Source organism: Beta vulgaris, chromosome 7 (assembly GCF_026745355.1).
Source record: "Beta vulgaris subsp. vulgaris cultivar EL10 chromosome 7, EL10.2, whole genome shotgun sequence".
In the NCBI taxonomy this organism is placed as follows: Eukaryota; Viridiplantae; Streptophyta; class Magnoliopsida; order Caryophyllales; family Amaranthaceae; genus Beta; species Beta vulgaris.
Genome location: NC_079208.1, coordinates 35897741 through 35923678, shown reverse-complemented (window position 1 = coordinate 35923678; position 25938 = coordinate 35897741). Strand labels below are relative to the sequence as shown.

At 40.4% G+C, this 25938-nt stretch overlaps 1 protein-coding gene across 1 annotated transcript; it reads left to right on the top strand.

The window, feature by feature from the left end:
- The first annotated feature begins 17572 nt into the window (after positions 1-17572).
- Positions 17573-18805, top strand: LOC104897178 (uncharacterized). The gene has a single exon (XM_057390809.1). The coding sequence runs from the start codon at positions 17573-17575 to the stop codon at positions 18803-18805; it is 1233 nt and encodes a 410-aa protein (XP_057246792.1).
- Positions 18806-25938: the final 7133 nt, after the last annotated feature.

Genomic DNA, 25938 nt, shown 5'->3' with positions numbered 1-25938 from the left:
CTATATGTTTTTTTCTTTATAACCTATGTTCTTTTATAAATATAGATTTACATGTTCTTTAATTTTAAGTTGTTTGTTCTTGTTTAAAGTAGAAAAGTTGTTGAAAAAAGTTTGTGTTCTTTTATATAAATGTGTTATTTTAGAGTGCACAATGAGCATTGTGCACCCTAGTGCATAATTCACACTTTGGTGGAAGGGGTTTAACTGTTTAAGTTATTTGGATAAAATTCTGAATATTTCCATTCAAACCAAATTATTATTTGGATTGGTTAGTTTAAAAAAGAAGGTTCAAATCGGACTTGATTGGAACTCAATAATTTTGAGTTTGGATTTGGGGCCTGTTTGGCAAAAGTAGTTGTTGGGTAGCTGTTAGTTGTTGGAGTAGCTGTTAGCTGTTTGGGTAGCTGTTAGCTGTCGGCTAGTAGCTGTTTTACGTAAACTATTTTCAAGGTTAAAATATTCTTGAAACTTAGATTTGAATATAGATAACCCTTCTGTATGGGGGCTGACTAAGTTACATATCAGTCTAACTAGACTGACAATCATTGTTATGGCTACACATGCTTACCACAGAATTGTTGACTTTGTCATACTGGCTCTCGAATGATGCTTGGCCGGTATCTATCTCCGGGCCCTCTGTCAAGGGCTTGGGCCAGATCCAGTCTCATTCACCAGCGCCTACGGGCCTGAAGATAATTTTACATACAAGATAAGAATATATCCTAAAGGAATATACATGGAATATTCCCCGTAAATACAGGGCCCAACCTGTATACGGGCCTATCCAGGTTCCTAAAATACCCCTGTTGATCTGAGTCATAAGGTAACGTTCACGAATCCCTAAAGATCTATACTTGAAGACCCTACCGGTTTCCCATAACTGACTTAGGCATCGGATGAGGTTCCTCGATCAACCCCGAGGCTAGTTTACTGTTTCATCTTGCAGAATGGAACGGCTTGATTGACTAAAGGCATCCCGTTCGTACCTAAAAACTTGTCCCATACCGGAACAATTGGCGCTAGAAGGAGGGCGAACAATACCTTGTAGTCTAAGCCATTTCTTGCAAAAAAACCCCATGGATCCTAATCAGCATTTGGATGCCGGAAACTGATGAAAACATGTTCCCATTGAGAAAACTCCCCCAGGATTCAACTCCGCTCCGCACAGCAAGGCGGCCGCCACTGACAAAGGTAGAAAACCCTGAGACTCCCCAAGAAACATCTTCCATACCTGCAGCACATGTTCACACCAGAACAACTTCGAGTGCTGCGAGGTCTTCCAAGCCATGGCAAGCCATACTCCACCGACCGGTCCACCCGCTAAGCGACCTCTGAGCAGAGCCCACATCCCTGTGAGAAAACTTCGTTCACTGGGGATGGGAAACCAGGGAGAGCGAGGCCGGCATGATCAGGATCAGGTGGCCAACTCCAAGACCCCCACAAAGCATATGGGAGAAGAAGAAGAAGAGGGGAGAAGCACAGGACACAGAGGTCTAGCAGGAATCCTCTCATCTAAGGAAGGGGAGTGAATACCGGCGAAGAGCACCGGTATCGTTGCGGAATTCGCCATTCTCCACTGCTATTCTCCAAGAACCCATGGAGAAAATCAAGATGCCGACATGTAAGTATGACGGTAGGACTGACCTGGAAGACCATATATCGCCTATGAGGGGCACATGCTGCTATAACACCGACACTGACTTAGTATGGTGCAAGGTGTTCCGCCTCTACACTGACGGACTGGCAGACATGGTTCAAAAGCATACCCGGCAACAGTTTTGACTTCCGCCAGCTTACATCAATGTTTGTTACCCACTTTGTTAGCAACAAACGAAGGAGAAACCACCGGCGAGTGATGTCGGTCAAGCAGGGGAGACAAAAGTCTAAGGACTATGTCGGGCGTTTCAACGCAGAAGCTGTCACCATTCCTACCTCCAGCAGGAAGTTGCGTCTAGCTCTCATGACAGGACTAAAGGAAGGAACTCCTTCAAGAGTTATTTGGGCCGAAAGAAGCTAACAAGCCTCACAGAGGTGTTGGGCAAGGCAAACGACTTCATCCGGGGGGAAGAGTTTGACAAAGCATCAAATGCTAAGAGGCCTGCAGCAGAGGAGAAGGATAAGGAAAAAGACCGTAAAGATGATAAGTACCGAAAAGACAAGAAGTCGGACACCTCCAATAGAAGAGAGGAAAGTAACTAGGAAAAAGGGCCATGAAGGCCGACCTGACAAGTACCACAACTACACTCCACTCACGACATCCCGTGCCCAAATATACGAGTTGCACAAAGATGATGACAAGTGGTGTAGGCCTAGGAAGATGTACTATAAAGGCCGGGATAAATCGAAGTGGTGCGAATTTCATAGGGATTACGGTCACATAACTGAAGACTGCAAAGACCTCAAGTACGGGATCGAAGACCTCATTAGAAGAGGATACTTCACCCAGTACCAAGCGAGGGTCGACCGAAAATCTCCATCTAGAGAAGATGAAAACGACAACAGAAGGCCAGTTAAAGACATGATCACTGAAATCCATGTTATCACGGGTGGACCGACAAGAGGTGGAAGCATACATGGCGCTAAAGCTAGCTTGAAGGAAGTCAGGCACCAAGTGAACTACCACAATGCAGGGAAATGGCGGGCACCCCCAGCCATGTCGTCTATGGCTTTTACGTCAGAGGACGCCAGGGGCATTGTCTATCCCCATGATGATCCCCAGGTAGTATCTCTGCAGATATCAACCGCAATGGTTCATCGCGTGCTACTAGATGGAGGAAATTCCGCCAATATACTGTATAAGGAGACGTTCGAGAAAATGGGCTTTGACACTGCATGTCTGAAACCCGATTATCGGTTTCACAGGGGCCTCTGTCGTCCCAGAAGGAACCATCAAGCTGGCTGTAAAGCTGGGGGAGGGATCTCACTCAAGATACCTGCTAGTAGAATTCCTCGTCTTTGATGTACCGGCGGCGTACAACGCCATCATAGGATGACCCTTGATTCATGACGCTCAAGCTGTGGTATCAACCTACCGCCTTACGATGGTCTATACCTCAAACGACGGCAACCCTGAGAAACTCAGGGGGAACCAGGAGTCGGCAAGGGCATGCTACTTGACCGCTCTCAGGCACTCCGACCATAAACGTGCCGCTAATAAACCGCCGTCGGAGCAGAAGAAACGAAGGCTGGAAAACAAGGCCAAAAAAGATCTGTCAATGAAGAATTTCGAGGGAAGGCCGACAGATCAGCCGAGACCTAGCCCAGAAGGAGAGACAGAAGAAGTAAGCTTAGAGCAGGAAAGGCCGGAAAGAACTGTGAAGATTGGGGCCGATCTGGCAGAAGAGGTTAAAGTTAACCTGATTTCCTTGCTAAGGGGACAAGCCAACATCTTCGCTTTCTCCGCAGACGAGATGCCGGGCATCGACCCGGAATTCATGGTGCACCGACTGAATGTGAATGAAGATGTCAGGCCGGTGAAACAAAAGAAGCGAAATTTTTCCATTGAGAAAAATGCAGGCATCAAAGAGGAGGTGGATAAGTTGCTGGCAGCAGACTTCATTGAGCCCTGTGACTATCCTTAATGGCTTGCGAATGTAGTCATGGTGAAAAAAGCAAACGGGTCCTAGTGGATGTGCGTTGATTTCACCGACCTCAACAAAGCCTGTCCCAAGGACTGCTACCATTGCCCAGAATAGACCAACTGGTGGACTCTACTAGCGGCCATGCCATACTAAGCTTCATGGACGCCTTCTCTGGGTACCATCAGATCAACCTGCTAGAGTCCGACAGAAACAAAGCGGTTTTCATCACGGATGCTGGGGTCTATGCATACAAGGCCATGCCCTTTGGGCTCAAAAATGCTGGTGCCACGTATCAAAAATTAGTGGACAAGATTTTCGAGCACCAAAAGGGCAGGAATGTCGAGGTGTACGTCGACGACAGCATAGTGAAAAGCCTCACAGAGGAAGAGCACGTCGTCGACTTGGAGGAAACCTTCGCCACGCTTCGGCAGTATCAGATGAAGCAGATCCCCAAAAAATGCGTGTTCGGGGTGACATCCGCCAAGTTCCTGGGGTTCATGGTAAGTGAGAGAGGCATTGACGCCAATCCAGACAAAGTCAAGGCCATCAGCGACCTCCCGGAGCCAAAGAGAATCCGGGACATTCAAAAACTGACAGGAAGAATGGCGGCCCTCACCAGGTTGTATCCAAGTCAGCTGAGAAGGCCCTACCGTTCTTCAAACTCCTTAGAGGAAATAAGAAGTTCGAGTGGGGGGATGAGCAGAAGCAGGTTTTCGAGGAAGTGAAAGCGCACTTTAAAAAGCTACTGACAATAACCCGGCCATATCTGGGAGATAAATTACAACTCTACATCTCGGTATCTGAAAAGACGGTGGTAGCGGTGTTGTTGGTGAACAAGAAAGGGCAGTAGAGCCCCATATACTTCGTGAGTCATGTACTGATCGGAGCAGAACCGAGATATGAGCTGTGGGAGAAGATGACATATGCCGTCTTGATCGCGGCAAGAAAATTAAGGCCATATTTCGACTCCCATACCGTCCAAGTACTCACTAATCAACCTCTGGAAAAAGCTCTTCACAAGCTCGATACAATCGGTAGACTCCTCAAATGGGCATTAAAACTATCTGAGTTCGACATCGAATACCGGCATCGTACAACCATCAAAGCCCAAGTATTGATCGACTTCATTGTCGAAACTACTTACACTGAACCATCAGAATCCACCGGTATTTGGAAAATAGAGGTCGACGGTTCAGCGGCCCAGAGTGGAGCTGGGGAAGGAGTGGTCATGACGTCCCCAGAAGGGGAGACCTTTGAATACTCCATACGGTTTGGCTTTAAGGTGTCTAATAACGAGGCATAGACTCGCAGTGCGGCTGGCCCAAAGAAGATCCTCATGGCCATAGACTCGCAGTTGGTATCGAGCCAAATTGAGGGGACCTATGAAGCCCGGGAGCCGGTTATGTAGAAGTATCTCAGTAAGGTGAAAAGCATGACGACTGGATTACAGAGCTTTGAGGGCAAGTTAGTACCAAGAATAGAAAACATGGCGGCTGACGCCTTATCAAAGCTAGCAAGCTCGAGCGTCAGTGACAAGAAGCGAAGTGTCATGGTGGAGACTCTGAGGGAACGAAGCATAGACACTCCAATACTAGACGTCAACACCATAGGCCAGAGCCTGGAATGGTATGACGACATTGTGGCCTATAAACTGACAGGTAACCTCCCGGAGGAGAAGATAGCGGCCAAAAAGATGAAAAGGAACTTAGATGCATAACGCGGAAAAACCAAGTATCACATACTTGAACATCTATCTCAAGATCATTGCATAAACTAACATGAATCAAATAATATATAACGTTATCTATACCTTTGATGTGTGAATCCTCAAGGTATTAACTTCCAAGTGAGATCTTATGAGAACGTCAATCGTCGTTCCTCTAGTATTGGTCTACGAACAACACTTGGATCACCACGTATGCTAGTACGGAATAGAGAAAAACACTCTCTTACTTTTAGAGGTGAAAACTGAAAATGGGTGTGAGGAAAACTGGTTAGAAGAGGTAAAAGTCTGTACACCTTTGTAACCCCTATATTATTATATAAGGTGGTTACAAAAGAGGTGTTTCATAAGCCTTTATTTTTGCCTCATAATGTCATACATTATGAGCCTAATAAACTCATGAGTTACAACTCTTCCCACCCATCATAAAACCGTCCAACCCATTTCACAAATGGATTTGGGTAATATCCAAGTGTCATTACTTGTGTGATCTCATAGGACTCAATAATACTAATAGTTGGCCCAATCATATTAGTCCAATAAATCACAATTAGCTTCTAGCAAAACGTTGTGATCACCTAATATTCTTGAATATATTATCTCCATAATTTATCCTAATATTATTTAGTTTATGACACTTGATCGAGGATAAAATCCTTCAAGTGAAACCCATAAAATGAAAAAATTGACAGAACCGTTAAAAGGTAGCAATAACCTAACCTTTGAAACAACAAAGGTAGTTAATTTGGAAAAAAAATTGAAAGGTAGTAATTCCAATAACTTGCAAAATGAAAGGTAGTTATTACCCAAAAAAAATCAATGGAATATATTAGAAACCCTCTCCATTTACTTTCACTATTGAATAAGTAAGGATGCGTTGGGTGAGTGGTTAAGATTGAGGTGTAGTTGATGATAGGGCATAGGTTCGAATCCCCCCTCCCCTTGTTTATTTTTTTGTATAGCCTTCGTGGCTCATATATATACAAAAAAATTATTGAATAACAGTTCGTAAATAAAAAGTATAGCGAGTAATATGAAACGGAGGAAGTAGAAAGAATCAAGACTACCAATATCTTGTCGTAATATGTGTGCATAAATGACGGGATCTAAAGGGTTGTAGTGGCTTTGGAGTGAATATCAATAGCATAAAAGTATCAAGGCATAATGGTGCTAGAAATAGAACAGTTGACCGCTCTCAGGCACTCCGACCATAAACGTCCCGCTAATAAACCGCCGTCGGAGCAGAAGAAACGAAGGCTGGAAAACAAGGCCAAAAAATATCTGTCAATGAAGAATTTCGAGGGAAGGCCGACAGATCAGCCGAGACCTAGCCCAGAAGGAGAGACAGAAGAAGTAAGCTTAGAGCAGGAAAGGCCGGAAAGAACTGTGAAGATTGGGGCCGATCTGGCAGAAGAGGTTAAAGTTAACCTAATTTCCTTGCTAAGGGGACAAGCCGACATCTTCGCTTTCTCCGCAGACGAGATGCCGGGCATCGACTCGGAATTCATGGTGCACCGACTGAATGTGAATGAAGATGTCAGGCCGGTGAAAGAAAAGAAGCGAAAATTTTCCATTGAGAAAAATGCAGGCATCAAAGAGGAGGTGGATAAGTTGCTGGCAGTAGACTTCATTGAGCCCTGTGACTATCCTTAATGGCTTGCGAATGTAGTCATGGTGAAAAAAGCAAACGGGTCCTAGTGGATGTGTGTTGATTTCACCGACCTCAACAAAGCCTGTCCCAAGGACTGCTACCATTGCCCAGAATAGACCAACTGGTGGACTCTACTAGCGGCCATGCCATACTAAGCTTCATGGACGCCTTCTCTGGGTACCATCAGATCAGCCTGCTAGAGTCCGACAAAAACAAAGCGGTTTTCATCACGGATGCCGGGGTCTATGCATACAAGGCCATGCCCTTTGGGCTCAAAAATGCCGGTGCCACGTATCAAAAATTAGTGGACAAGATTTTCGAGCACCAAAAGGGCAGGAATGTCGAGGTGTACGTCGACGACAGCATAGTGAAAAGCCTCACAGAGGAAGAGCACGTCGTCGACTTGGAGGAAACCTTCGCCACGCTCCGGTAGTATCAGATGAAGCAGAACCCCAAAAAATGCGTGTTCGGGGTGACATCCGGCAAGTTCCTGGGGTTCATGGTAAGTGAGAGAGGCATTGACACCAATCCAGACAAAGTCAAGGCCATCAGCGACCTCCCGGAGCCAAAGAGAATCCGGGACATTCAAAAACTGACAGGAAGAATGGCGGCCCTCACCAGGTTGTATCCAAGTCAGCTGAGAAGGCCCTACCGTTCTTCAAACTCCTTAGAGGAAATAAGAAGTTCGAGTGGGGGGATGAGCAGAAGCAGGTTTTCGAGGAAGTGAAAGCGCACTTTAAAAAGCTACCGACAATAACCCGGCCATATCTGGGAGATAAATTACAACTCTACATCTCGGTATCTGAAAAGACGGTGGTAGCGGTGTTGTTGGTGAACAAGAAAGGGAAGTAGATCCCCATATACTTCGTGAGTCATGTACTGATCGGAGCAGAACCGAGATATGAGCTGTGGGAGAAGATGACATATGCCGTCTTGATCGCGGCAAGAAAATTAAGGCCATATTTCGACTCCCATACCGTCCAAGTACTCACTAATCAACCTCTGGAAAAAGCTCTTCACAAGCTCGATACAATCGGTAGACTCCTCAAATGGGCATTAAAACTATCTGAGTTCGACATCGAATACCGGCATCGTACAACCATCAAAGCCCAAGTATTGACCGACTTCATTGTCGAAACTACTTACACTGAACCATCAGAATCCACCGGTATCTGGAAAATAGAGGTCGACGGTTCAGCGGCCTGCTGGGGAAGGAGTGGTCATGACGTCCCCAGAAGGGGAGACCTTTGAATACTCCATACGGTTTGGCTTTAAGGTGTCTAATAACGAGGCATAGACTCGCAGTGCGGCTGGCGCAAAGAAGATCCTCATGGCCATAGACTCGCAGTTGGTATCGAGTCAAATTGAGGGGACCTATGAAGCCCGGGAGCGGGTTATGTAGAAGTATCTCAGTAAGGTGAATAGCATGACGACTGGATTACAGAGCTTTGAGGGCAAGTTAGTACCAAGAATAGAAAACATGGCGGCTGACGCCTTATCAAAGCTAGCAAGCTCGAGCGTCAGTGACAAGAAGCGAAGTGTCATGGTGGAGACTCTGAGGGAACGAAGCATAGACACTCCAATACTAGACGTCAACACCATAGGCCAGAGCCCGGAATGGTATGACGACATTGTGGCCTATAAGCTGACAGGTAATCTCCCGGAGGAGAAGATAGCGGCCAAAAAGATGAAAAGGGACTCATCTTGGTTCTGCATATTTCAAGGCCAGTTATACAAGAAAGGGTTCTCAGTCTCCCTATTAAGGTGCGTAACGGCCTATGAGGCCACGAAGATAATAGAAGAGATTCATGAAGGAATCTGTGGGAATCATATCGGTGGAAAGGCGCTGGCACTAAAAGCATTAAGAGTAGGCTTCTACTGGCCAAGTATGTTGGCAGACGCCTAGGCGTACGTCAAAAAGTTTGATAAGTGCCAGCGGTTTGCGCCAGTGATAAACCAGCCGGCAAATGACTTGTAGCCAATCCTAAACCCAATCCCTTTCGCTCAGTCGGGGATGGATATAATAGGACCTTTCACACCGGCATCTGGAGGAAGGAAGTTCCTAATTGTGGGTATTGACTACTTCACGAAATGGATTGAGGCGGAACCGACTGCGAAGATAGCGGCCAACCAGGTGAAAAAATTCATCTGGCAAAACATCATCACCAGGTTCGGGATTCCTATGGGAATAGTGATGGATCATGGCGTCCAGTTTGATTGCGGTCCCATACGAGACTTCTTGCGGCCATACAGCATCAAGTTCGCTTATTCGTCGGTTTGTCATCCCCAGAGCAACGGACAAGCAGAAGCCGCCAACAAGCAGATCCTCAATGCACTAAAAAAGAGGTTGGACGAGCTAAAGGGAGCATGGGCCGACATGGTCCCTGCCGTGCTATGGTCCAATAGGACCACAGAAAAGGAAGCCACCGGCGAGACTTCGTTCAGGCTAGCTTTTGGAGCAGAAGCAGTGCTGCCAGTAGAAGTGGGACAACCTAATTGGCGAATCTTAAATTACGAACCAGAGCTGAATGGATGACTACATAGAGAAGACTTAGACCTCCTACCAGAAGTCAGGCTGGCAGCTGAACTAAAGTCAGCAGCGTACAAGGACCGAATAAGCAAGGCCTACAACAAGTGAGTACGAAGCCGACCGATATTCAAAGGAGACTTCCTACTCAGACGCACAACAACAACCAGGAAGGCACACGCGGACGGTAAGCTCATCGCTAATTGGGAAGGACCATATTTGGTCAAGGAAGAAATCGTGGCCGGATCTTACCGGTTGAAGGACATGTCCGGCAAGTTGCTGAAAAATAGCTGGAACGCTAGTGTCCTAAAAAGATACTATGTGTAGTCGATTAAACAGGCATTGTTGCCAGTAGGATTTAATCTTTCCTAGCATTCTTGTTTTTACCATTGTAGGCCATAAATCCGACACAGCCGGGAAGAGTCGTTTTGTTTTAATAAAGTGAGCATCTTCTACGTCCAATTCTTTAACTATCTAAACTTGCCGGTCAATGACCTTCGTGGATCTGCCGGACAAAGTTAAACAACATTATTAGTTGTTCAGTCTACGACCTTAGTGGATCTTCTGAATGAACTAAAGTGCGAAATCGGTCAATGACCTCCGTGGATCTGCCGGGCACAATCATTCAGCATTATTAGTTATTCAGTCTACGACCTTAGTGGATCTGCTGAATCAACTAAAGTGCAAAATCGGTCAATGACCTTCGTGGATCTGCCGGATAAAATTCTATGGTGTTACAAACTTTTCAGTCTACGACCTTATCGAATCTGCCGGTAAAGGACCCTCATGGATCTGCCGAGTATTAAAAGTAGTGATGTTAATTATACAGTTAATGACCTTCATGGATCTGCTAAGTCAACTTATTAAAATACAAAGGCAGCCAGTGAGTCATATCATTTTGGTAAACCCGCTGGTTTAACTTAAGCATTGCAAAATGTAAATAATTAGACGACATCAAAGTTGAGTAGCAATATGGTATTCGCATTAATGTCAAAAAAGAAAAAATGATTACAGCCCTACTAGAATTAAGCAATCAGTTACAGGCAGCATGACCGCAAAAGTGAAAGACAAAATACCGGCCACAGGCGACTTGGCTGACAGGAAAGGAAAAGGGGAAATAAAAAACATCTACTCTCCACGCCCTTCTTCCTCGGAGCCGTCAACGACCACCACCGGATCAACTTGCTGAACACTGCCCGCAAGTGTGTTGACGGCGCTTTGATCCTCAGTCTGCTGTTCCGCAGGGGTGGTTACCTGGACGGCTTCAAGACCCTGCTCCTCTGCGAACTCCCACCGGGGATCGGCATTGGCAATGTCGGCTTCAGTAACACCGACATCCAAGATCTCACCCTCGACCGGGAGCTGGAAGTCGCCACGACCATGAGACTCCTCGACTTTTGACCTGTCAAAGTCGGGGAAGGTGTGCTTGACACATCTCATAGTGGCAGACCATTCGCTATTATACCGATTAAGCAAATGGGAGACAAAGTCTACAGACTTCCGGTACTCCGCAGCAGCATTGCGTTCTTGGTCGGTGGCCTCGGAGATTTACTCCTGCAGTAGCTTGATCTCGTTGTCTTTGTTGGACACCGTCAGGGTGTGCTCCTCAGCTTTCTTCTTGGCGGCCTCCAGATCCGCCTTCACCTAGAGTCAAGTCAGACTCAGCCTTAGTAAGCTTCTTCTTACTTGTCTCAAGGTCCGACTTCTTGTCGGCCAGCTCATTGGCGGTCAATTGATGAGCCTCCAACTCAGTATGGTATGCCCCTTGGAAATGCCGGTAGAGATCACAGAGTTATTTACCGGACTGAGCCGACTAACACACAGAAAAACAAATACAAGTGTTAGAAACACGGTAACAAGCCGAAAGGAAAGGTGTACTAAAAAGAGATAAGTTAACACACTCACCACGGCCAAATTATGATCGTCAACAGCAGCAACAGCTTTCACCTTTTGCACCGGAATGTCATACTTCAGGTGGAGGCCCTTCAGTAGCCGGTAGCCCAAGTTTTCACCCTCCAGACGGCGATCTAACAACAGAGACTCATCGTCCAAGGCGTTGAGTCTCGGTTGAAAGATATCGTCGTCCTTGACAGGCGACCGACTCCATCTCTTTTGAAGCGACTCAGGTACCGGCACTTCTGAGCACTCCAAGAAGCCCGGCTTTCTGGGTTTGGCAAAGGCCCGCAAGGCCGGAATCGTTGTGGGCAGAGTCAGCTGCTTGTAGATAGCAGGACAGAGAGAAGAGCTACCGGCCTCGGCTACCCGGCCCTTTATCAGTGGGGCAGCATCATCGCCCTTTTTGGCAAGGGCACCAGAGGCCGGCTTGTCCGCTCCCTTACCGAGCTCCAGGGTCGGATCCTTAGCCACCCTCTTACGAGCCGGCTCAGGGGTACCTTCAGCCTTGCGCTTCCCTTGAGCCTGTTGGGACGGCTTCCGATGAATCAGGGGCATGATGTCCCTGTCATCCTCCTCGCTGCCGGTTCCCCGGCCTGAGCCCCTACCTCCGCGGCCACCACGGCCACCGGTAGCAACAGGAATGGACACATAGCGGCGTGTAGGTTTAGGAGGCATATTGCTGATGGGCTTGAGATTATGGTCCAGGTGCAACGCCTCTCGGATAAGGTGATCTCGGCCTGATAAAAAGGAATCAGCATAAAAGATCAGTAAAATATCAAGATTAGCATAAATAAAGAAAGACAGCAGCCCAGACTCCCAACACCCACCATGAGGGTCAGTAGCACAGAAGCTTAATGCGGAAAGGGCCGGGTTGCTTAAGATGTACTTCACATGGGGTAACCACGTTTTGGGAAGCGGGATCTTCTTCTTCCCTTTTAAAGCTGGTATCGAAGTTCCAGCAAAAAACTCATAAGCCTCCCTTTCCCGGCCACTCATCCCTCTATCTGGAATGTGCTCCATCCGGGACCGGGGCTTGGTCCACTATCTGCGAAGGGGGAAGTCGGTGGGTACCCTAACCCAGAATAATCGTTCTCTCCAGTGCTTCAGAGACGTAATCTTGGGATAAACCGTCAGCTTACTGGCTTTGGTGTATAAGGACATCCAACCACCCCGGCCCTTGGAGGTGTCGACCAGGGATCTCTTTCGCTTACCCTTACCCTTGGCCGAGCCGTCCTCTTTGATCCAATGCAGTTTATGGAATAAGTTTAATGTCTCTGGAAACCCCTTGTAACGGACCACCCAAGCATATGCAATCAGGTTTCGCCATCCTAACGGCGTCAGCTGGGCCAAACAGATGTTCCAGGCCTTAAAAATCTTAACAATGAATGGATCTAAGGGAAAGCGCAGGCCGAAATCCAGCATGTGGGCGTAAATAGCTATGTGCCTTGGAGGACAATCAATGATCTTGTCTCCCTCGACCGGTAGCACCAGACGGTATTCCTCGGGAAAGGCAAAATATTCCGGTCCCTTAACCAGAAAGTTATTCTCTAAACATATTTTGGCCCAACCGGCGTCAACCGGCACAAAAGCCGCGCTACCGGGCTCGTTTGGGGGCATGTACCATTCAGCAAGAGCTTCCTCATCGGAATCGGTCGGTATCTCCTCATCATCGGCCTCCAAGGTGACGGACTCCTTGTCCGAGTCCATGGACCGGCAAACGCTCTCAACATGCTCCGAGTCTACAGACGACACAATCTCCTCTATGAGTCCGCGCCTAGTCGAAGTTTCACCCTGCTCTACCTGGTTTACCGGCCTAGAGGAGAAAGGACATCTAGGAGGAAACAACTCGGGGGAGCGGTCCGTGATAAGCGCAAATATTTCTATATTTTTGTCCCCTAAAATTAGTCTTATGGTTGTCTTCTATGTGTTATTTTATAATATTTATTGACTTTTATCAATAAGTAAGTTATCTATGTCCTTATTATATTTTATTGAATAATTAGCTTAAATAGTGTGTTTTTTTCATTATAGGTTATTACAAGTAGACAACAAAATGAAAATTGAAGAAAATAGTGCAAGCCCAAACCAATTACACGTGAGAAGTAAAAGGAAGCAAAATTCATATTGTTTCGTACTTCACATCTCACGGGAAACTTCAATCAAAGAAAGTGGGAAACTTTCTTCCTTCATTCATTATAGCACAGGAAGTTAAAATAGGAGATTTTCTTATTTCCAATTCAACGACCAATTCAGTAAAGGAAAGAGAAGTTGTTTCCTTGATTCAAGATTCTTCACCAAATTCAAGAGTCTAATTTAGGGAACATGGGTCATATGAGATTTTTTCTTTTCATCTCTGCAAGTAATTTCCCTAAAAATGAAAATTGGGGAATTCTGAATTGGGTATATAAATCCCTAATTTTTACAACAAGAAGACACAAGCAGAGCGACATAAATTTAGAGTTGTGAGAGCAAGGTAGTAATACAAGGAGATCCGAGGCTACGAGATTAAGGAGTATTGCAAGAGAGTGGTCGACATTGGTGGAGAATCAAGTGCAGCGGCTGCCTTGAGTTAATCCAAATTTCATAAGTTTCTCTCTGCTTTGTTGTTTAATTCTCTAGTTCTTGTGATTGAACTTGTTGATATACTTGTTAATTAGATGTTATTTTTGGTTTCTAATTTCTGATTTTGGTGTAAGTGTTTGAACGCTGAGTTTATTCACATTTCAATATTAAGTATGGTATTTATTCAATTCATATGGTCGTTTCTAGAATTAAAAGTTTAATACTTTATGCTTGTGATAGTGCACGATTACATGTATACAGTAACTAAACTATACTAGATTTCTATTAGGCGCGGCGTTTAATAGTTTTTTAGATTTGTTAACGGCTTAATATTATTGTTGTGAGCGGCTCATGGTAATTTTATTGAGTTTATGAATTGATCTGATAAAGCAAGTTTACCGGGGTTGGCAATATTTTAGCAAGATTCTAAGTTTTTAGTGAGCTTAATAACAAACTGATCGCGGCGGTAGTTCGACAACCTATTTACTAAACTTATTATTGAACTAGACCAAATGGCTGGGATTAAGAAACTAAATTGTGTTTAATTTATCCATGATCGAACCTGAGTTTTGTTGGTTGCTTGTTTGTCACTTGTATATAGTAGTCTAGTATTATTATTAGTAGTTTAAATATTACAGTTACTAGTCAACACTATTCCAAACACCCCCCATTCTATGTTCATAGTAGTAAATCATGTATATATTAGTAGTCATATTCTTTATGTGCATAATAGTTTATTATTTTCGTTGTGAGCTAACTTTGAGAGTTATGAATTTTAATAATCTTCTCGTGGGATCGACCCTTTCTTACCCTTTTACTATTTGTTAATATTTTTTGAAGGAATAAGTTAGGTATTATAAATTATTAATTTGTATACGGTAAACGACACGTATCAAATTTTGGCGCCGTTGCCGGGGAGATTTATAAAAAAATTATGTTCTTCAAAGTTAAATTGAGTTGCTATGTTTCTGTTTTAAATTTTCTTATCTAGTAATGACAAAAAAAAAAAAAAAAATATTTGCTATCTTGGTTTGTCTAGTCTAATTGGGTGAGTTGGCTATTTCTCATTATCTAGTATGTTTCTTGATCTTTGTTTTTGCATACTATATACTTGGTTGTTTCTTTCTTGCTCATTTACTAGTTTAAATTTTGCATTTTCTTTTAGAGGTTGTATATATCTTTCTTTTTGCTGATTCATTAAGTCTTGGAAGCTACTGTTTTGTCTATGTTAGTGTGATTTGATAAAGGCACTGTCATACTTATACATAGAATTTATATATGCAATTCCTATCATAGGATTAACATCATTCGTGGACTAGTGCTTAGCTATAGTATTGTGTCTTTTATGCTATCTTTTATTATTTGATCTAAATATGTGAACAGTATATGTGGTTGAGTTTTCCAAAAGCTGCTTGCACCACCAAAAAACCTTTGTAGGTTAGCTAGAGTAATTCATGAAAGTATACCTTTATGCTACCATAACTTTTACCTTAGCAGTGACTAAGCATAATGTGTAAAAGAATATCCAATCTGCTTGTGCTCTGTTTATATATATTTTCAGATGTTAACTAAAATTTTTGTTCAAGAATATGCTGAATTCTAGTCCATGGCAGATAAAATTATATGTTAGATGGGTCTAATAAGTATCCCTTGTTTCTTGGCCAAATTTTTGCAAGGTATAATCTTGTTTGATTCAATTGTGCTTATTGTAAGCTAAATTTATTTTTGATCTAGTAGTGAAACATTATGAGTTGTAGATTTCTGCGTCTTTTGGAAGTTCTATAGAACTAATTGTCTTATTTACCTTAAAAATCTAAGGTTAAAATGAATTTATAGAAATACAGCTAAAAAAAGAAAAAAAAAAAGAAAAATAAAAGAGTGGACTTTGTAATTTTGTTCTGTTGGTACTAGTACAGATCAATGTTAAATTCTCAACTCCACCTAGGTTGTTATTTATTTATTTTTTTCTCTCCCTGCTAATAAGATTATAGTGGGTAATGCGTAAATAAGTGTAACATGTGTTTATTTTTTTTTTTTTTATTTGCTCTTAGTTCTTGCATTGAGTGTTTGGTCAGGATTTCTAACATAATGAGTTAATAACTGTTGAGTACCACTCTTCTAAAACTAATATAAATTAAAATGAAGCATATCTTCTTACTCTCAAAATTCATGATATAAACTGCAGCAATAACATTTTTCCTAAATGTCTGATTGTACTAATCCATAACTGATCAATCAGTTATAGTGTGGTACAAACTATAAGAAGACCCATTACTATAAGTGACTGCAATTTCAGAGTAATGAGCGTATATCAGCTGGGAAGCATTCTCTTATGCATTTTTATTTTAGAACTTTCTGTAGTCCTCTTTTTTTATTCTTGGTACTTGCAAGGGGTTTCATTCAATAAAAAAAAATTGTCACTTACACACTCTTATCTAACTAACTCATGGATCTGAGTGGCGCTAGAAAGTGTGCTATTTAATAAATGTAAGGGTGAAACGCCTAGCTTGTCATGATACATGATCATTTTCTTTTTGTATGATATGCTTATATCAAATATGGAAATGATGAGATTTTTCATGCATATTTACAGTCTGTATGGCATTGATCTCTCATATAGATTTATCCCTTTCAATATATGTTCATATTATGCTTGCCATGACTTAACTTTATCAAATTAATTTAATAGAAGTTTAGGAACATATTAGTTTTTAAAGAGGTATTACTGTGCACCAATTTCAAGTAGTCAGAAGAGTGGTATCTCATATGGTATTATGGACTTGACGACATATTATAGCCCTTAGATTGATTATATTTTGGCTTTCTTTGTTTTCTATATTCTTGATTCATGTTCCATATCTAAGACTGAATTTTTTTTTGTTTACAGTACATGAACACACGCTTACGACGTGAACGAGTGTTGTTTGATCCAGAAATAGAGCGTACAGCTAGAAAAACAAGGAAAGAATTCTTACAAAAACAACGGGAAGAACGTCTTTATCTTGAGAACTTATTCAAAGACGAAGAAGAAATGGGTGATGAAAGAACCTTGAAGGAGCTAGCTGCACCTAAACTGGATGATGAACCGCTTGGCATCATTTTTCCAACCTTGGAAAAACCTCTAAAGTTAAACTCAGGTTTTCTCAATCTTTTACCAAAATTCTATGGTCGTGGAGGTGAGGATCCGAATCGATTTCTTAAAGAATTTTTGGTTGTTTGTTCTTCTATGAAACCTGAAGGTATTGATCCTAATCATGTCAAACTACATTCTTTTCCATTTTCATTGTTTGACATAGCTAAAGATTGGTTGTATTCCCTTCCTCCTGGATCAATTACTACGTGGGATGCACTACAAAAAGCTTTTCTAGAAAATTTCTTCCCTGCTAGTAGAATTGGATCCATTAGGAAGGAGATTTGTGGTGTCAACAACATTCTAATGAGTCATTATATGAATATTGGGAACGTTTTAAGAGACTTTGTGCTTCTTGCCCCCAACATCAAATTAGTGACCAACTTCTTATCCAATATTTTTATGAGGGTCTTTTGGGTAACGATAAAAATATGATTGATGCGGCTAGTGGGGGTGCTTTGTTGATAAAACACCTACACAAGCTAGACAATTAATTAGTAACATGGCCCAAAATGCTCGACAAATTTGGCTCACGTACGATGTGAAAACAGTAAATGAAATTGACTTAACTTCTATTAAAAGTCAGTTACAGGAAAATGCACAACAAATAGCCACCCTCACTACATTGATGTCTAAGTTTGTTGGGAATGAATCTAAGGCTAAAGTCTGTGGTATTTGTTTTGATTTTTCTCACTCTACTGATGCTTGTCCTACTGTGCAATCTGAAAATGTGAATGCATTAGGAGGTTTTTCTGGTCAGCCCCAAAGAAAATATGACCCCTTTTCACCAACTTATAACGAAGGTTGGAGAGACCATCCGAACTTAAGATATGGACATAAACCTCAGTTTACTCAAGCTAATCCTCGACCTTTTGTTCATCAAAACCCTCAATCTCAACCTTCTAACCCTTCCTTAGAAGACTTAGTGAAGCAACTTACCACCCAAATTGGCCAAGTCCATAATCAAAATATTGAGTATCAAAAGAAAACTGATTCCCATCTCCAACAACTTGACACCCAGATTGGTCAAATTTGTACTTCTCTAAGTAATATAGAAAATCATGTGTCAGGGAAACTACCATCTCAACCTTTGCAAAATCCAAGTAAACAAGTTAATGCAATCTCACTAGAAAGAAGCACCATAATGGATGAGCCTTTAGGAAATTTGAATGAAGATGAAGTTAATGAAATCCAGGGAAATAGAATTCCGTTATTAGATGCAATAAAGGTGGTTCCTAAATATAGTAAACTCTTGAATGATTTTCTCACTACATCTAACAAACACAAAGGAGAAGAAGTTTTGACACCTCTTATTATGCCACCCCCAAAATGTGAAGACCCTGGATCATTCTCAATTCCTTGTAGGATATGTGAGACTATTTTTCGACAATGTGTGTTAGATTTAGGATCTGCAGTAAATGTTTTGCCCTTATCTTTATATGATAAGTATAAGATGGGACCATTAAAGACTTGTAGTGAGATACTTACTATGGCTGATGGTAGTAGTGTTTGTTCTGTCGGACTATTAGAGAACATTCTCGTTCAAGTCAAGCACATGTGCTTTCTGGTTGATTTTATTGTTATCAATGTAATGCATAATTCTGAGATTTTATTAGGAAGACCATTCCTAAAGACTTCAAAAGCATTAATTGATGTTGCTCACAACTGTGTCACTCTTGAGAGCAATGGAGAAAAACTGAAATTGAATGTATTTGAACAGGATGGTTCGACATAGAGTCAGGTGCTCTAATTATGTTGCTTATTGTCTTGCGCAGCTTGGTCCAGAAAATTTGGAGATTTTACTAGATGAGATGGTGCATGATGTCGGACTAGAGCACATGTTGATGAATGCTCTAAATGAAATCAATTTGCTAGAATGATGATAGAAGTACGTCGCGCCAACGACGTAAACTAAAGGCGCTACTTGGGAGGCAACCCATGACTGTTTTATTTCGTTTATATATTCATTCCTTTCTTCCTTTTAGGACCTGTTTTGCTGATTTTCTTTCTTTTCTTTCCTTTTTGATATTCACAAATTTCCTTTTTGATGGCGACCACCTTGGAAGTCATGTTCCATGCTTACCTAGCCCTTTGGATGCACTACAAACACACCAAACTCATTGGTCCAACACATCTTTGATAGCAGTACAACCGCACGTACCAAGGCGTTGTAACCTGCTCCAGATTCATCATAAAACCACTGCTCTATTACACCTTGTTTTGCTGTCCATACTCCATACAAAGCAAATGTGGAAATCATTTGGATGATGAGCGGCCATATGACTTCAAGTTGTGTTCACGTATTGACAACCAGTTACAAGGGAGTGCTCTAGCTCACCTTCAGCTCACACATAATGCCAGAAACTTTGATATCAGAAGTGAACAGCCAGCTAAGTTCCTTAATTCTTTTCTTAATTTTTTTTTTTTTTTCTTTTCTCTCTTTCTTTGCTCTCATTTTAGTTTTCCTCTCCTCTTCCATTGAGGACAATGCTCACTTTAAGTGTGGGGGACGACACATCTTGCATATGGGAAAACGTCATCTTTTAAGGGAGATTATGCCCAAATTTTGAAAGAATCAGTCTAGTTTTTATTCCCTATGCATAGTAGTTTTACATTTGCATTCATACATATATAACATAAACTTTAGGAAAAAATGTATATAAAAAAAAGAGCAAAATCAAAAAAAAAAAAATATTAAAAAAAAAAAATGTATTTTCATTTGCATTAGTTTTAGATTTTTCCACCTCTTTATTTCCTAAGGAATGGCTATTACTACAAGTTGATAAGAAACTCTAATCTAACATGTTTATAATAAAATTGTTTTTTCCAAATAAAAGATTTTGGAATGTTTAATAATTGGAAAAGAATGACAGGACTTGAGAAGTTCATAATATCATTGTGTGTTATATCACCACATTAAGCAGAAAAAAAAGCCTACTATCAAATTTTTCATAACTGAACCAATATAAGCATTGTTTTCTGGTTCAAAGTCACGAAATAAACGAGCCATCATTCAAAAAAAAAAAAACATAACAATGTATTCTGCGTTTCTCTGAGATTAGTAGAGCAGTTGTGTTATAAACATGGATTTTTATCGCAATATTTCTTTGATTAATATGTTGAAATGTTTCATACTTGAAGGTTCTGCGTACCAATGTCTGGGTTTTAAAAAAAAAAAAAAAAAGAAAAAGAAAGAGATGAACCCAGTCATGTACGTGTGGTGCTTCTATCTTTGCTCAAGTAGTTCGAGTTAGTAGATCCGTAGGGGTATTTTAAAACCTAGTGCCTTGGGCCAATTGGACCGGGAGTCACTGGTTGAAAGCTCGTTACATGGACTACTTGACACAGACAGAGCATTTAGAGTCATGAAACATCCAAATTAAAAACAAAGAAAAAGAAAAGAAAAAGTGTGCAATTATTGTGAAGTTATATTGGTGCTACTGGCTACTGATATATATTATCTCTGCTCTTACTTTTCTGCTCTACTATTCTTAGAGTTTTACCACTACATACCCAAAAACACTCTCCCGTCTTCAAACCTTGGCCCCTTTACATCCTTATTCTGAACCTTGATGATCTTTTGAGTTACTTTCATACTCTTTTGGCATGATCTATTATGAATTTTGATGGTAAAGTCGTTCGAAAGACAAAGTTAACATTCCTACTAACAATTTTTCCAAATGTTTTTCTCATGACTAACTTTAAAATGTTTTAGTTTCTTATGTTGTACTTATTTAATTTAGTTATTTCCAATAAAGAAAATTGAGGTGGAATATTAGTCTTACATTTAGTATTAGATTGCATATAGTTCTCTATTAATAATATTTTGATCGAGGGCGATCAAAAGCTAAGTGTGGGGGAATTTGATAAGCGCAATATTTTCTATATTTTTGTCCCCTAAAATTAGTCTTATGGTTGTCTTCTATGTGTTATTTTATAATATTTATTGACTTTTATCAATAAGTAAGTTATTTATGTCCTTATTATATTTTATTGAATAATTAGCTTAAATAGTGTGTTTTTTTATTATAGGTTATTACAAGTAGACAACAAAATGAAATTGAAGAAAATAGTGCAAGCCCAAACCAATTACACGTGAGAAGTAAAAGGAAGCAAAATTCATATTGTTTCGTACTTCACATCTCACGGGAAACTTCAATCAAAGAAAGTGGGAAACTTTCTTCCTTCATTCATTATAGCACAGGAAGTTAAAATAGGAGATTTTCTTATTTCCAATTCAACGACCAATTCAGTAAAGGAAAGAGAAGTTGTTTCCTTGATTCAAGATTCTTCACCAAATTCAAGAGTCTAATTTAGGGAACATGGGTCATATGAGATTTTTTCTTTTCATCTCTGCAAGTAATTTCCCTAAAAATGAAAATTGGGGAATTCTGAATTGGGTATATAAATCCCTAATTTTTACAACAAGAAGACACAAGCAGAGCGACATAAATTTAGAGTTGTGAGAGCAAGGTAGTAATACAAGGAGATCCGAGGCTACGAGATTAAGGAGTATTGCAAGAGAGTGGTCGACATTGGTGGAGAATCAAGTGCAGCGGCTGCCTTGAGTTAATCCAAATTTCATAAGTTTCTCTCTGCTTTGTTGTTTAATTCTCTAGTTCTTGTGATTGAACTTGTTGATATACTTGTTAATTAGATGTTATTTTGGTTTCTAATTTCTGATTTTGGTGTAAGTGTTTGAACGCTGAGTTTATTCACATTTCAATATTAAGTATGGTATTTATTCAATTCAGATGGTCGTTTCTAGAATTAAAAGTTTAATACTTTATGCTTGTGATAGTGCACGATTACATGTATACAGTAACTAAACTATACTAGATTTCTATTAGGCGCGGCGTTTAATAGTTTTTTAGATTTGTTAACGGCTTAATATTATTGTTGTGAGCGGCTCATGGTAATTTTATTGAGTTTATGAATTGATCTGATAAAGGAAGTTTACCGGGGTTGGCAATATTTTAGCAAGATTCTAAGTTTTTAGTGAGCTTAATAACGAACTGATCGCGGCGGTAGTTCGACAACCTATTTACTAAACTTATTATTGAACTAGACCAAATGGCTGGGATTAAGAAACTAAATTGTGTTTAATTTATCCATGATCGAACCTGAGTTTTGTTGGTTGCTTGTTTGTCACTTGTATATAGTAGTCTAGTATTATTATTAGTAGTTATAAATATTACAGTTACTAGTCAACACTATTCCAAACACCCCCCATTCTATGTTCATAGTAGTAAATCATGTATATATTAGTAGTCATATTCTTTATGTGCATAATAGTTTATTATTTTCGTTGTGAGCTAACTTTGAGAGTTATGAATTTTAATAATCTTCTCGTGGGATCGACCCTTTCTTACCCTTTTACTATTTGTTAATATTTTTTGAAGGACTAAGTTAGGTATTATAAATTATTAATTTGTATACGGTAAACGACACGTATCAGTCCGCCAGGCCCATCATGGTTCCATACTGTCCATAGACCGGTACCCCAAGGGCCTGGCCAAGTCCAACTACAGAGCTTAAAGGGGGAATTCTTAATGCCGGCTCGGCATTAGCCCTACCAGAAGTACTACAGTCATGATGAGCTTTGGTTCTGAGTTCTCTGGCAGAGTCTACTACCGGTGAATTACTAAGTTCTATGGAACTAGAGGAAGTGCTATCAGAATTAACGTCACTTTCGGACATAACAGACGGACTTTTAGATATGTTTTGAGAATTTGAGTCTGAAGACATTATAAATAAGACGGTATGAAAGACGAAGGAAAGTTTTGGGGAAATTACCTAGAATGAAGAGTATGGAGGAAGAATGAGCCGATATCCGAGAAATACGCGAAGCCGGAAGGAAGGAATTTGATCAAACCATCAGAGATGCAAAGAAGGAGTTTAGAGAGAGAAAGTCCGTTATGAATGGCAGAGCAGATGCGCGATTATGAAAAGTGAGAAATGAATCTTACTCAAGGCGTATTTATAGAAGAAGTCACGGCTGGGATTAGGCGACGCTTCGTCTTCCCGTCCTGATCATGCCACGTGTTGTTGAATGGCACCCAGCTGTGATGCAACTTCTCTTAATGAGCTCTGGCAATAGGCGTGATTATCAAGGCAACGTTTGAAATTCCCTGGCCAACATTTCATCTCTTACACCAGTTCAAGTCAGCTTCACCCATGTCGGTTTGCAACCTATTAAGCAAGATACGTATACGCTAGACATACCGGCTTGGGGGCTAGTTGTATGGGGGCTGACTAAGTTACATACTGGTCTAACTAGATCGACAATCATTGTTATGGCTACACAGGCTTACCACAGAACTGTTGACTTTGTCATACCGGCTCTCGAATGATGCTTGGCCGGTATCTATCTTCGGGCCCTCTGTCAAGGGCTTGGGCCAGATCCAGTCTCATTCACCAGCGCCTACGGGCCTGAAGATAATTTTACATACAAGATAAGAGTATATCCTAAAGGAATATACATGGAATATTACCCGTAAATACAGGGTCCAACCTGTATACGGGCCTATCCGGGTTCCCTATAAATACCCCGTTGATCTGGGTCATAAGGTACGTTCACGAATCCCAAGAATCTATACTTGAGACCTACCGGTGTTTCCCATAACTGACTTAGGCATCGGAGGGGCGTTACTCGGATCAACCCCCGAGGCTAGTTTACGTGTTCTTTCTTGCAGGAACTGGAACCGGCTTGATTGACTAAAGGCATCCCGGTTCGTACCCTAAAAACTTGTCCCATACCGGAACACCTTCTTAGTCCTTACAATTAGTATTTACTATATTTCTTATCGATATAATTATTTATTGATAATATTGTTGTTAAATATGACGTTCTTAGATAAGTTAAATCAAGTTTATGGAAAATTCAACTTCCGATTTTTTAAGTGTTCTATAATGGCCATGTTTTAGCTATTTGAAGTTGAACTCCTATTAAGACTTGTGGGCTAAGCAAATTAATCTTTTTCCTCCCAAATCCTAGCCTTTGTCTCAAACTTTAGCCCCCAGTAATGCTCTTTTAGTGCTCTTTAGCCTTAAATTTAGTTATTTTGCTCGTTTTATTCTTAGTTTTGTTAGTCTATAGTTTATTTTAATTACTTCACCTCTTGTTATAAGGTTATCTCTCCCTCCTATTATGATTTGTTACGGTTGTCACCATTAATATGATGGTTCTATGTACTCTCGCTTTAAGATTCTTGGTTTATGGCTTAGCTTGAAAGTTTGAGGATTTGGGAAATTGTATTATTGGTTGAAAATGAAGAATATTAAGATGAAGGGAAGATTCCAATTAAATATTACATTAGTCATAAAAGATATTGAGTTATCGAATTTCGTTTATGGTTGGAATATTACCATATCAAATAAGCGGTTTTCGAGTGTTAATATTAGTAAATTGGGAGGAGAATCCTTGATCGATGTTTTAAATTGTCTTTTATGTAATGGTTATTATTATTGTAGATGTCATATGACGATTATTAATGATAATTTCCTTAGACCCATCTGCAATACCGCTACCGATGTCGCTTGCCAAGTCTGTCGACTTTGTGACTATAGATTTGAGATATTTTTTCATTTTCTTTGATGGTTTATTTAAAAATTTGATGTGTGAAAATCAATTGTTAGTGAATTTTAAATCTTGATTGTTAATAAGTGAATTGTAGTGAGTTGCTTGTTTATTATTTTTTTGATACATATGAGCCACGAAGGCGGTACAAAGTACAAAGATGGGAAAGGGGGATTCGAACATGTGACTTATAGTTCACAACACCTCAATCTTAACCACTAGGCCAAGACATCCTTGGTTAGTTGCTTGTTTGTTGTTAATTGTGGAAATGAATAATTAGTAAATGGATTATTAGTGAACCAAATTGTTAGTTTATTGCAAATGTGGATAATGTTATGTTAGTGAGTGGATTTTTAGTATGAATTATTAGTGAATTATTTCTTTATTGTGGAAATGATATGTTGGTAAATTGTTAGTTAATGAATTGTTACTGAATGATTGTTAGTGAATGATTGTTAGTTTGTTGTAATTGTGGGAATAAATTCTGTGATTAGTTTTTTTATGGATGTATAGTACATGAAGATGAATTATGTGATGATTTTGTAATTTGAGATTGAATCGGTAATTGATTTTGTTGTTTTGCGATCTTGATTGTTTTTGTTATATCATAAATTCTTATTTGATTTGATTGCTGAGTATGTGGGTTTGAAATATTTTGTTTTGAAAGAATAATATGATGAATGTTTTAAATCGTATTTCATAATGTGAAGAATTATTATATAAGTTACTGTTCAACGGAAGTTTAAAATGCATTAATAAAGTAGCGCAATCTACTAGTTTATTTGTTTTGATGAATTTATTACTAGTTGGTTTGCGATGATGAATCGATTGATAATTTTTTCCGGACTCAATAGTATTGTAAAACTACGCTACCTCTTTTCTGGAGTTCTGGATCCGCCCCTGATGTTGGAGTGTGTGGTCGAAATCTTGTTGATCTGCAAGAAACGATTCAAGAGTGTTCGTACCCAAATACAACATTGAAAATTTCATTCAGAGTAAATATTTATTTATAGTGATAGATTTAGGGTTTAAAACAACTTTTAAAAAAAATGTACTATAATTTCATAAAATTCGATTTTCTTTATTCAAGATTCATTGAATTAATCCCTAAAATCACGTCTTCTAATTTAGTAATGCTTTTGATTTAAGTGATCAACTTGCACATGATTGAAGATTGTAATTGATTGAATACTGCATGATTAGAGGAGTCATTAAAATTTTCGGCCAATGCATTAGTGAAATGCATGACACGTGGCGATTTATCCTCGTTGGACGATGTTTTAATTGAT

Coding starts and splice junctions, on each gene's coding strand:
- LOC104897178 (XM_057390809.1), top strand. CDS start 17,573: ATGGCCCAAAATGCTCGACAAATTTGGCTCACGTACGATGTGAAAACA.